The following is a 14,214-nucleotide window of genomic DNA, read 5'->3' as shown; positions in this document are numbered from 1 at the left end:
CAATTAGCCGATATGATTGTCATTTGATATGCTAAAATTTGACAAGATTGTCGGCTGGCCGATTAATCAGTCGAGCTCTGCAAGCCTACACGTGACAGAAGAGCAATGTTGAGCAGTGCAAAAGATGCTACAAAGAAACATATTACGTTAACATTTACTGGGTGTGTTAATCCACATGACTTTGGTAGTTTTCTATGTATGTACATGAAGGCAGCATGCATAGACTGTTGTGAGTTGAGAAGGAGAACAATAATGACACAAACAAGTAAGTGAAAATGCACTTTTTGTTTTTTATGTGAACTGATTAAGATTATAAGGGCTGTGTAAGGTAGCATGTTATAATCAACATTATAACATGCAACCTTATTGTGTAGACCATGCACACTCTCCAGCACGCAGGATGGTAGCTGGTTTCTTAAGCTGACCAAACTATTTTTAAACGCCTTTACAGAACTTCCCCCTTTCTCAAAGTTTCTCATGAACAAATGTGACTAAATGTTTAATTTGTTTATAATTTCCCATGTTTGTAAATTATATTAACGTATATACAAAGATATACATTAAGTAGATTTTGCTGTAGCTCATCATTTTGCATTTCGATGAGAGGCAGCAGCGTGAAGATACTTCCTGGAAAGTTATATAAGTGTGAAGAGGGAAGAAGTACAAGAAGAGGAGACAGAAGAAGAATCATATCGGGGCAGAGACTCACTGCAGACCAACGAGAGCAGAAGAAGAGTAGTAACAGGTAAAGCACATAATTTACTTGAGTTTTATTTATTCATCTTTTTAAATTAAGCGGGGTATCTGTCTGCAATGGTGAACAGTATAATTCCTTGTAGTAAAGTTAATGATGCTCTTCATTGAAAAGTCGGGGGTTTCTGGGATTATGAAAGTTTCTTTTCTTTTGCGAGCCTTAATACAGAACATCACCTCAGTTATTTTAAAGGGCTTACAAATAAATCATTTAAGGGAACACACAAGCCTGAAGAAAAATGAAGCCAAATTCAGAAATTTGACAACATGGTTTAAACATCTAATATCCTGTGATCAAATCATTGATTTTAAACCATAGAAGTTTGTTTTGTATTCATACTGGTGTCAAAGGGCGACATCGACTGGATCAGAAAGTCACACAGTCTTCATTTAACAGTAAATGTTTACTGAGAATTATTGCTGTGTAAGTATGTTTTAAAACCAGCAGGTGGCAGTGTTTCATCCTGTTTGACACTTACAGACCCTCCTGGCAGCAGTTTCAGACTTTAACATTTATTTTATAGAGAAAAAGTCTTCTGGCCTGTGGTCCCTTGTTTGTAAATACCTTTACCTTTATTTCGACATGTTTCATGTATTTTCAAAACCAGCTTAAAACTTTTAACAGACGCTTTAACTAAAAGATTTAATGCTTTAAATATTTGTGTCTTTTTAAGGATCAAATCATCCTGCAGGCTGAGACTGACCGTCTTCATCATTGATCAGGATGTCTCCTCTTGTTTGGGCTACTCTTCTTCTTTCTGCATGTGGCATAAATGCAAACACAGGTATGCATATATATGTATACACCAGTCTTATTATGAAACTAAGATTAGAAGAGAGTAATTTGCTATAATTTACAATTATATACCATGTTGTTATTGTCTGACATGCTTACATACAGAAGGTTTACGTTTTCTACCACAAATCAAACTGTTCATTATTTACACATGAGCAGGGCCACCACCAAGGAATTTGGGAGCCATGAAATATTAATAACTCTATATTAGAAAATACCAGTTCTGTTAATGAACTTATGGGCTCTTTCATCATCAAACTACTTTCTGCACACAGAGCTCCTGCATATGATTAATGACGGGTATTATTTAATCATCATTTGTCCGATTAAAATATCTGTGATGAAAAGTTTACTTAATTAACAGTTTATTGTTCAGGGATATTAAATATATACCTAATGAATAATTGATTTGTTTTCTGTGCTTATTGCTGCTTCCAGTTATTTTTTTGATTGATCAGAAGTTTGAACCAATTTTGATATTTTATTGAATAAACCAGTTTGTGTCTCTCCCTGTTTACATCAACAGGTGGCTCAAACCACGAAGAAAACCCCTGTAAGCCAGACGCCTTCTCCATCAATTTCACTCATAAAGAAATAAAAGCAGAGGCTGGACTCTGTGTTGTGATACCGTGTACTTTCACCACTTGTTTTCCCTTCACATTCAGAAATTATGTTTGGTTTAAATGTGAATCTAAAGCAGTATGTGGTCCTTCACACGTTTTAAACACAACACTTCCCAGAAAAGATGTCCAGCCTAACTTCAGAGGTAAAGTGTCGCTGTTGCAGCCTGATGCGAGTCAGAAGAACTGCAGCATCATCATCAATGACCTCAAGTCATCAGACTCTGGATCGTATCATTTCAGAGTTGAGGGTTCCTCCTCTACAAAATACTGGGATGGATTTACATTTTCTAGCAAAATAAAAGTGTCTGTAACAGGTATGGAACAATCAAACAAATACAATACATGTAGACAAGGTGCTTGCACCTCTATAGTTGTATTATATCTTTAATGTAGAAATGTTTTACAGCTATTTCAGTCAACAATATGTAGAAACTGCAGCAGTCCCAGTTATGTCATAGATTCCAATCTAAATCTATATAAGTATCTGATTATCAGTAAATTTGACTTTGAGGCTGCTCAACTGTGTCCACTCACAAAGCTCTCCTCCGTCAGATCTGACCCAGAAGCCCACAGTGACGGTTCCTCCTCTGACAGAGGGGCTTCAGACCACACTGAGCTGCACTGCTCCTGGTCTCTGCTCTGGATCTGCTCCTGAGATCACCTGGATGTGGAGAGGAGGAGGAGGAGGAGGAGAGGATGACTCCCACATCACAGGAAACATCACTGATTTCAAGACTGAGAATCTGACTGATGTTGCACAAAGACACAGCTCAACTTTGAACTTTACACCCTCTGCTAAGCACCACGGCACCAACATCACCTGTAAGGTGAGCTTCACAGGTGGGACAACTACAGAGAAGACGGTGACTCTCAATGTGACCTGTGAGTAACAAAAACTTTACACTGATCTCTCAGTCATTTTTACTCAGCAAAATGTTAAATATGATCAACTAACCTCATTAAGAAGTCGTGAAACTCATCTGAGAAGATCTGAAGTTGCTAGACTTAAATGAGGATGTAAGCTTTATCGAGCACGTTAGTCAGCTTTTCACTTTTAAACTTACCACAAAGTCAGGAGCTTTTTGTAAAGCTTAAAATAGTGTGTCTTGATAAAGATCCAAGCTCCACCTCATCTTAGACAGTCCCTGAATACGTTCATTGTAGCATCCATTTCTTCTCATCAGTAAGAAATATTAATGTCCACGTCTTCTACATTGATTAAAGTAATCAGGCTTATTTATCAATCTTTTGATAACATATGTTCACAGATGTAAAAAAAACCTGATAATGTGGAATTAAATTGTTCGAATTAATTCATTTAATTCTCAGCTGCAGTGTTTGGCAGCATCTCGTATTGAATGTTGAGTATACACAACGGATCGACTTCTGATTCACATCGTCTGACACGTAACATTCAAAAGTCTGTTCTGTGAAACATCTGAACAAAATGCGAAAATATTTCAGATATTTTACATTTCTCTAAAGTGAATGTATTGTCCTGTTTTCCACAATCCTGTATCTTCCCTATCAGAGGGCGTTCTCAAGTCTAGTGTCTGGAGTAATATAGATGTGTTTGGGTTAATTCTAATTCTCTGCATACATTCTTGTCTTGCAGACTTAAAGACACCTGTGATTGCGGGGAACACAAGGGTTAAAGATGGTGATGCTTTAAAACTCACCTGCTCTGTTGAAAGTTTCCCTCCGTCTGTTATCAGCTGGACTAAACTTAGCACAAACAAAAGCTTGAACAATCCCACTGGAACGGCAGAACTCATCATCCCTAACATGACGACAGAAGATGCTGGAAAGTACACATGTTCTGCAACAAACCAGAACAAAACTAAGTCTGCACAGACTGACGTAGGGCGTAAGTAGACTCCTGTTAAAGACACGAGTCTGATCACATCAGCTTCCTGTGTTTGCTGTGATATTGACATACGTTTTGTGTGCTTGCAGTGTCACCGAAGATCTTAAACAGCTCTGCGTGTGTCATTCAGTCAGAGGTCCTGACCTGTGTGTGCATCAGTGAGGGATTTCCTTTACCCGCCATCGAATGGCCGCAGCTGGGGAACCACAACCAGTACTGTGTCAAGACAAACAAGTCAAAGCACACAGTCATCAGCAACATTACTGTATCTGTTAAAGATCACAGCTACACCACTGTTATGTGTGCCAGCAACAACGTCTTTGGAAAGGAAGAAGAAACGCTCAAAGTCATCAGAGAAAATGTGACAGATCCAGAGAGTAAGTCCTCAGAAACCAAGTACACACTGCAAAATGAGGGTATTAGAAATGTCAATGCCTTTTTCTTCATTAATTTTTTTCTCAATAAGAGCCACAGTGATTAATATGGTCGATTTATTTTTACGTTTCTTTTTCTTTTTAAGCCACACATTCTTCCTTTAAACAATTATAAATCTCTGTGTCATCTTTTACCAGATCAACACAGCCTGATTCCCTGGGTAGTTGTTGCTGCTGTATCTCTCATTGTGAATGTCGTCCTTGTGATAAGCCTGATGTTCCTGTGGTATGTTACGACACCATCATTTTATGCTCTAAAGGCTTCGAACAATGCAGTGAATACTTTTAGGTATCCCATCATGTCTCATTCTTTTTTCTCTCCAAAGGAACAAAAGAAAACCAGTGAACCCAAACCAGGAGGACAGAACATACATGTCGCTGAAGAAAAGAGACCAATCAGCAGAGTACGATGTCATTGGCCAACCTCTGAACTAATAAGACTCAGCTTCGACCCAGTGTAGTGGGAGAAAGTATCTATGAAGTCTAGTTAAAGCACTTTTATGTAGGAGTTTGGTTTGGTAAATTTTAGGGCCTACCAACGGTCTCTGAATGCAGCTACGCTGTCACAAAAAAAAACTTGATTTCTTGACAAGCACAGGACAAAAATGCTAGAAACCAAATGATGCAAAAAAAAAATGCTGGGAAGTAGATGTTAAAAAAAGTCTGCTATACAATGCTATAATGACAATATTTGCCTTTATATAAATGCTACGTGTAGTTGAGCCGAATGGCAATAGCCTACCAACAAAAGAGCAAAGAGCATACTGGAAAACAGAAAATGTTATGCAACCTTTAATGACGTGCATAGAGATTTTAGTGATCAGTCTATACACCGTGTTGCAGTAACAGTAAAGAAACACCAATCCCCCTCCTATTGGCTCAATGTGAGCTCACTGGGTATTGCTGCTTAAAATATACTAGGCATCTGACAGGAGAAACTGGCGAGGCGATCTGTGAAAATGGCAGAGACACTATTCTCCCTGTTGAAAGTAATTTTTCATTGTGAGGTATTATTTTGGTTTGTGTTTAATGAACCTTTATTAACACAATATAAATCCACTGTAGTGAAATGGTGTTGTCAGATAAATATTTCACCAGTAATATCAAACATTATAGTGACTCTTGACATGAATTGTTATTTATTGCTAAAGTTAGTTTTTTTATTTCAGCTGTTTTGTTTGATAATAACTAATAAATAAAATACTTAATTTGTGATTGTTTAATTGTCTTCCATTGATTTTCTATCTTATCACAAAGAAAAGTCTCGATATGGAGAGATGAATTAGAATACTTTATCATAGGATTTTAAATAAAAACTGATTATTACACTTATGGACATGTTTGTGTCTTTAATGTTTTGGAAATTATTATAATATTATACTATATATTTTTAGATTCTGAGTTACCCCTGTACAGGAGGTACTGGTACCAGTCAGAGGGTCCAGTTACGATTTCCTTCCCTTGGTTACCTGGTCAAGTAGAAATGTACTGAAAAGAACTGTTTAGGCTGGTGGCGAGGAAACACACCTAACTGCCATCATCCAGGTGCTTACTTGCTTGGACTTTAACTGACATTTATTACCAGGTACCATTCACACTTGAACACATTTACAGAAGTTCCCTTTTCTCAATGTTTCTCATTATTGACTTTTATTTTGAGTTAAAACTCAGAACTTTACTCGAGTTCATTTTTCCAAGTTGAACATTACATCAACATGTAAACGTTTTTTTTATATATGATATATGATATGTAATGACATTAGGTGTTCATTTGGCATTTTAACGTTAGCGAGCAGCATGAAGATACTTATTGTAAATGACTGTGCAAAGAGGGAGGAAGTAGAGTAAGAGGAGAACGAGGAATAATCCTTGTGAAAGCGAAATGTTCAGTAGAGATCACTAAAGACGGAGCAGAACAGAAGCGCAAGAATAAAGGTAAAGCCCAACATTTACTTTAGCTTTATTTATTTTTTTAAGTCAAATGGATTCAGTCACTCTCTCACTAACTGAAAAACCTATTCCTTGGTGTTATTATATAGCAATGCATGCCCTTTAATTCTTGGTTTTCTGGGCTGGTAAATATTGCTTTCAGAGCTGTTTTGCGAGTGTTTCTTTAGCAGCCCACTGCAACAGATACACTCTTTATTGTCAATGTATAAAGAATACAACAAAACTTTGTTTGCAGCGATCCTGTACAGCAGCATTTGTTACAGCAGAGGCTGGACTCTGTGTTCACTTGTATACAAATATATTCATAGTTATATTCATTTTGAGTGAATGAGTAAGTAAATAAACAGTTGTGGTGGTTAATGAATTTACAAGTATTTATGTTCAGTGCCTGGGTATTGTGGGTATAGTGGACTATATATATATATATATATATATATATATATATATATATATATATATATATATAGAGAGAGAGAGAGAGAGAGAGAGAGAGAGAGAGAGACAGACGTAGATTTAACATAGATACTGCAATAAGCTTCATAAGATAATCAGAGGAATCCCCAGATCCCCAGAAATGTGCAATAACTTCCTTCATTTCTTCATTGATAAGGTTGCTACTGCAAGGGCTCTCATTGCTCCTCCTGCTTCTGACCCATCTGATCCTGTTCCTTGCTCAGCTGTGTTTGAGTTGTTTGAGCCTGTGTCCCTGATGGCTTTAGAGGATGTGGTTGGCCAGATTAAGCCATCAGGCTCTCCCTGTGACACTGTCCCGCCTCACTTTTTTAAAGAAGTTTTCGCTAGTATAGGGCAGTCGGTCCTGACCATTATTAACAGCAGTCTGTCTTCTGGTGTTGTCCCCCAAAGTTTTAAACACGCTGTGGTGCAGCCCCTGCTTAAGAAACCTGGCCTTGATCGTAGTGTTTTTGGCAATTACAGACCTATCTCAAAGCTGCCTTTTATTTCAAAAATCCTTGAGAAAGTTGTCAATGCTCAGCTGAAGTCCTTCCTGGATGAGCATGATGTCCTGGAGGTCTTTCAGTCTGGTTTTAAAACACGACATAGCACGGAGTCAGCTTTATTAAAAGTGTTCAATGACATCCTCTTGGCAAATGATTCCGGAGACTATGTGATCCTTGTCCTGCTGGACCTAACTGCGGCATTTGATACTGTGGACCACAAGATCTTAGTGTCCAGGTTGCAGCACCTAGTGGGCATTTGTGGTAGCGCCCTGGACTGGTTTAGATCTTATCTTGCAGATAGAACAATGTGCGTAAGCCTTGGTGCTTCTGAGTCCCGCTCTGCTCCGCTGTCATATGGGGTCCCACAGGGTTCAATTCTAGGACCCCTGCTTTTCTCATTGTACCTGCTTCCCCTGGGTTCCATCCTGAGAAAGCATGGTATCTGTTTTCACTGTTATGCTGACGATAGTCAAATTTATGTGCCACTGAAAAAGAAAGACGCCTTCTGTCTGGATCCACTTCTGTCATGTCTTGAAGACATCAAGTCCTGGATGTCGTTGAACTTTTTAAGATTTAACGACAACAAAACTGAAGTGATGGTGTTTGGCCCGAGTTTCTCTGTTAAAACCCCCACTGTTGACTTGGGCCCTTTGGCACACTTTTTGAAGCCGACGGTCTCAAACCTGGGCTTTAAGATGGACAACGATTTTAAATTGGATCGGCAAATTGGTGCAGCTGTTAAATCCAGCTTCTTTCACCTAAGGCGGCTGGCAAAGGTGAAGCCTTTCATTTCACAAAAGAACTTTGAAACAGTAATCCATGCCTTCGTCACATCTCGGCTGGATTACTGCAACGCACTATACGTCGGAGTCAGCCAGTCCTCCCTCGCACGGCTCCAGTTAGTTCAGAATGCTGCTGCTCGCCTCCTAACCGGAGCACGAAAGAGGGAGCACATAACCCCAATTCTGGCCTCCCTCCACTGGCTGCCTGTGCATTTTAGAGTTCATTTTAAGATTCTTTTATTTGTTTTTAAATCTTTAAATGGTCTCGCCCCACCTTACCTCTCTGAGCTGCTCCATCCCTACACTCCTGCCCGGTGCCTCAGGTCAGCTGACCAGCTGCTCCTGGAGGTACCGAGGTGTAAGCGGAAGCTCAGAGGGGATAGGGCTTTTTCTTCTGCCGGTCCCAAACTCTGGAACGACCTCCCTCTCCATATAAGACACGCCCCCTCACTGTCCATTTTTAAAACTCATCTTAAAACACATTTTTATTCTTTGGCTTTTAACCCAGCATGAGACTCTGTTCTTGTTTTAGTGTTTTATTGTTTTTATTGTTTTAACCCTGATATTGTTTTACTTATGTTTTATGTTTGTGCTCTTCATGTATGTACAGTACTTTGTCACAGCTACGGCTGTTTAAAAGCGCTTTATAAATAAAGTTGAGTTGAGTTGAGTTGAGATAATATTTCAAAGAAATCACCAGCCTGAAGAACAATTATATAGAACAGATTTAAAGAATGGACGACATGGGTTGAACATGTAACGTACTTTATTCAGATCTTTGATGTAAGCACAGTGAAGTATCTTTAAAGGGATACTTCACCCATTTACATGAAGCTGTGTATCATTAGAAACACGGTAGTGGTGTTGAATGGTCGTGAATCCAGCCCTCATTTTGCCCTGAGACGAGAAAAATGTGTGACAGAAAACATCACTGATTTCAAGACTGAGACTCTGACTGATGTTACACAAAGACACAGCTCAACTTTGAACTTTACACCCTCTGCTAAGCACCACGGAACCAACATCACCTGTAAGGTGGGCTTCAAAAACAAAATCACAACAGAGGAGACGGTGACTCTCAGTGTGACATGTGAGTACTTTGTTTAATTTGATCTCAAATTTGTTCAGTATTGCATTTACATTGTAAGTCAAACTGTGTATATTTCTGTCTCACAGATGTAAAGGAAGTCAACATTTCTGGAAATACAAGTGTGAGGGAGGGTGAGCTGCTGCAGCTAACCTGCAGTGTTGAAAGTTTCCCACCGTCTTTAGTCACGTGGACAAAAATTTCTGCCAAAGACAAACAAGGTGGATCCAAAACAGATGTGAAAAATGACACTATAGCTAACCTGGACAACACGACTGAAACCTACCTGCAGAGAGGATTTGGACAGGTGACTTTGTCCATCACTAATGTGACGGCTAAAGATTCTGGACAGTACATCTGCACCGTAAATCATTCAAACATCACCCTGATGCAAAAAGTTGACATTGAAGTGATATGTAAGTGTGAACCAAAGAATCATGTTCCTCTTTGTCTTCATTAGATAACTGACACCAGCAGAAAACAGACTTCCTCTGCTCCAGCACCTCTAGACATATGGGAGGCTTTTTTAACATACAATTTATATTTAACTCTTACTTCAGGAGATCAGCATTGATTCAACATCATGACTTGAGTGTTTGATTAAAATATCAAACAGATCCTTATAGTGATGAAGGCTTTGTGAAAAGTGACTTTTGTTTGTAAGCCTATCTGGAGTCAAATGTTCAGAATAATAAAAGTCTGTTGAAGTTAACGTTGAGGAAATTTCAAAATGTTTAGACTTTAGTGCCATCTAGTGGCAGTATGAAGAATTTCACAGAGAAGAGATGCTCATTTAAGACTTCGTCTATTTCACATTACAATGTATGTAGTGTACATCACATACATACTACAGTACAAAGATGTCACGCCATTATACATATTGGTGCCGTTTTCAGTAGGCCTCTACAGTCAGCACATTTTCAAGAAACACGGTTACACATCTGGACTAATTGTTTTACACAGTCTTCAACTAATATGAGCTGCGATAAGCTACATACATATGATGACTTTGTCTTTTAAATGTGATGCCTATATTTACTTGTAGTCTTATTCAGTATTTGGAAGTATGTTGTTTTCTCCCTCTTATTTGTGTAAAATGTTCTTCACAGATATGAAAACACCTGTAATCACTGGGAACACAAAGCTTACTAAAAGGGAAACTCTCAATCTGACCTGCAGTGTTGAAAGTTTTCCTCCGTCTCTTATCACGTGGACTTTACCTGGTTCCAACACTTACCTTATAAATGACACTGGATCAGCAACACTTGTCATCCCTAATGTAACGATGGATAACTCTGGAAGATACATCTGTACAGCAAAACACCTGGACACGACTGTCACTGTGTTTACTGATGTGTCTCGTAAGTAATCATTATCTTTTTAAAAAACCTTTAAAATGATCATTTACACTATCAGCAGTTGTCTTATGAGGATTTTCTGTGTGTGTTTTACAGTGTTTCCAAGCATCTTTGAAAACTCAGGATGTGACTTTCAGTCGGGGCTCTTGACTTGTATCTGTATCAGTGAGGGTTTTCCTTTACCCACCATCAGATGGCCGCTGTTATGGAACCGTACCGAGTACTCTGTCATGACATCTGTGAAAAACCACATTGTCAACAGCACCATCACTCTCCATGTAGATGACTTCAACAACACTGTTGCTGAGTGCGTCAGCCGTAATGAAAATGGGGAAGCAAAAGAAAACCTCACCATTGTGATGGCCATCTCAGAAAAAGAAGGTGCAGCTTCTTGACTTAACCACTTATGCTCCAAGACTACAGACATTTTTGACCTTTTGAATTTGAAGACTACAATTTAAGATGTTATAATTCAGTTTCATGTATAATAATAATGAATTGCGTCACTGTTGATTACAGATGGATCCAGCATGTTAAACATGTTTTCACGGTTGGAGGTCATCATTGCCTTTTTGATTGGTGCACTTCTTTCAGCCGTTTTCTGCTTCTTGGGAAACAAATGCCGCAGGTGCACCATTAATACCAACACATAATTTAGGTTTGGTTTCTTATTTGCATGATTAGTCAAATATACATTTTACATGTTTGCGTTTTCTTCTTCCAGAAAAAGACAGAGTAGTTCTGGATATCTGGATAAGACTTTGGAGATGGTGACTAGTCAAGAGGATCCACTGGTAATAAATCTTATTACAGTTGATATATTTGAAGTTAAAACCTGCATTTTCTTCAGATTGCATGGCGTGAATAAATAAATTTATGATGCTACTAATAACTTTTAATCAACAATTTATACGTCCCCTAAGTACATGATACAGATTTTATAAACAGCTGTTCGCTATTGATAACGGAGCTTTCTCCAGTCTTCATGTTTGCCCCCCCTTTCAGTTTTGTACAACCTTAAAATATATCTGTAATATTAGCACAACAGAAAGATTGACCCTACATAGATGCACAGTTTGTTGCTTGTGGATGATGCTAATGAGTTGCATGATTAATGTACCTCACAGATCGACGCTGGTCAAGAAGTGCAAGATGTTCAGACCTACGACCATGAGGTGACATCAGCAGGAGCTGTGGCAGAGGAGAAAGCCGCCCTTGATCCGGACCGTGGACCAAATGACGTGGAGTACGCCAGCATTGATTTCTCTTTGTTGAAAAGGAAGTCAGCAACAAAACAAGAGACCACAGAGACTGAATACGCTGAAATAAAGAAAGACGTAAACGAGCAGAGAGAAGATAAAAGTGAAGAAGAAGGTGAAGTCGATGAGGACAAAGAGGAAGAGATGATGATAGGGGAGGATGAGGAGACTAAAAACAGTGTCCCAGAAGAGGAGGACAGAGGGGATGAAGCAGTGTACTCCAATGTAAAGGATGTAATGGATGACATCTGAGGATCATGTTGCATTTTTAAATTGCTTGAGGTAAGTTATCTGGATCTGCGCTTCAAAGTCATAGCATAAGGAACTGAAAGGATTGACACGTGATAGGGGCTTTACATCTCTCATCTGGAAATTTGGGACATTTTTCTTTTTGACATTAACTTATAATTAAATCTTCTGAATAAATGGACACATCCTTCAAAGAGCTGACTCGACCATTGAGAAGTGGAAGGAGGACCAAAGGGTAATGCCTCTATCCTCTCTACTGAAGTGACTTTTGTAAGACATATCTTTGATGAGCATGTCTCTCTCGGGTACTCAGAAAAAATGGACCTTCATTGAACCTCTTCGCAGCCAAACGGTGTCAATGTTTCTTTTTCAGGGGATTTCGCAGAACAGAATGACAAAAATCTTTTTTACAAGCCTGTGTAGAATGGCCAATACTGTGAGCATGTTAGCATACTTTAACTTCTACTTTATTGTCCTAGAGGGGACTTTTTTTTTACAGCCAGGTTAAAAAAAGAAACGTACAGAAACACAACAGAGACACACACAAGATTGGTTCCACAGCAAATAAACCTAAAGGATATGGTCATATTGTACAGCTTTCTCCAAACACAATGATTCATGGCCAAACAATCCTAAGGGTTAAGGGTTAATCCTAAGGGAAATTAAATGGACAAAGTCTTGGGGTGCCAACCAAGTTCTGTAAATAGAGCAGCAAGTCGAAAGTCTTCAACTCACTGTGTCAGCCGCAGGTTCAAGTCCTGGCCTCAGTCCTTTGATGCATGTCCACTCCAAACTCTCCACCTCACATTTCCTGTGTGTCTTCAGGTAGGCTTTCAAAGTATGCAAAAAAAAAAAAAAAGGATTAAATCTGCAGACTTTCTAAAGGTCGTCAACGTAAGCAGTGAGCAGGTGGATATTTGAAGAAGCCTATCAGAGTGATGCAGAACTTGTCACACAGTAAAGGTTGATATCCCTCCCTCTATCACATATTTTAAGCCCAACTCAGTTTCTGCACATGGCTGTTCATCATGAGTCCGGTTTGCTCGAGGTTTCGGCCTCTTAAAAGAAGTTGTTTCTTGCCTATGTAACATTGCTGAATGTTGCTTAGTGCTCATGATGGATGAATGTTGGGTCTTTGTAAATAATGTAACGAGTCAGGTCTAAAACCTGCTTTTTGTCTCGAGAAAATATTTGTGATGAATTGGTGCTATACGAATAAAGATTGGTTCATGTCATTGACCAGAATCAGAACTTTCAACACAGCAATTAAATAAATTTAAATTTTTGGCTGCTTTAATTATCAGTTTTTAAAAATGGTCATTATTGGCCTCATTTATCTGAAAATCAGATAAAGTTTATCTGGTAAAAACCGTCAAAGTTGACTTCTCCTTTTTAATGAAGTGCATGAATTAACCTGAACTAACTTGCTCAGAATAAGCAGAATTTGGGGCTCATTGTAAAATAGCATACAGTAAATATTTATTGTTGGATGAAATCCCTGAGTTGTTGGTTGCATAGGCGCCTTTGTTACTGCTGGTTCATACTGCAGTCTCAATGGATTTGAAAGTTGAGTGTTCAAAAACTTCACTTTGTAAGTAGGAAGTCACAGAAAATAACAAAAGTGTGGCCTGTTGGCTTCTCCAAATAGATCTTGCACGTTAAAGTGTGAGGAGGAAGTTATTAGAGAGAACACAGTAATTCCATATAAGGCAATATTTAAACTGATGGTCAGCAGAGACTTTGCTCAGATATGACAACATGACAACACAAAACATGAGACCGACAAACAAATTAAAGGGCTAGAACAAACACAACAAAGTTCAGATTACATGTCAGAATCAGCTTTTTATTGTCCAGGTATGCTCACACATACAACGACTTAGCTCTCCATGTGTAAAAAATACATAAAAAATTCACTTTAATAAACCAGTGGGGCCAACCGATATGAGATTTTTGGGGCCGATAATGAAAAAATCTGATCCTGATAAATGTTTTTATCTTTTTTAGATCCATCATCGATCTGTAGAGATAGATTGACAAACACGTTTATTGTGTTGTACCCCTTAAATGCAGTTATCAAACTCGTGGAAAAGAAAT

The 14,214-nt window shown here is 38.6% G+C and overlaps 1 protein-coding gene and 1 long non-coding RNA gene across 2 annotated transcripts; both read left to right on the top strand.

The window, feature by feature from the left end:
* Positions 1-666: 666 nt before the first annotated feature.
* Positions 667-2,132, top strand: LOC306824299. Its single transcript, XR_013779128.1, has 3 exons — positions 667-745; positions 1,428-1,538; positions 2,076-2,132. It is a non-coding gene; the product is annotated as an uncharacterized lncRNA (long non-coding RNA).
* Positions 2,133-2,488: 356 nt separating this feature from the next.
* On the top strand, positions 2,489-13,082 carry LOC306824029 (sialic acid-binding Ig-like lectin 11; the record flags this gene model as incomplete). The annotated part of the gene is made up of 8 exons (XM_079343986.1): positions 2,489-2,516; positions 2,725-3,054; positions 9,341-9,667; positions 10,361-10,612; positions 10,706-10,990; positions 11,129-11,237; positions 11,334-11,403; positions 11,737-13,082. The coding sequence occupies 8 exons, from the start codon at positions 2,489-2,491 to the stop codon at positions 12,118-12,120; spliced, it is 1,785 nt and encodes a 594-aa protein (XP_079200112.1). The 3' UTR covers positions 12,121-13,082.
* Positions 13,083-14,214: the final 1,132 nt, after the last annotated feature.

This window comes from Symphodus melops, assembly GCF_947650265.1.
Source record: "Symphodus melops genome assembly, chromosome: 5".
NCBI classification, from domain to species: domain Eukaryota; kingdom Metazoa; phylum Chordata; class Actinopteri; order Labriformes; family Labridae; genus Symphodus; species Symphodus melops.
Note: the sequence above shows the minus strand (reverse complement) of the source record. Positions and strands in the feature narration are given on the sequence as shown.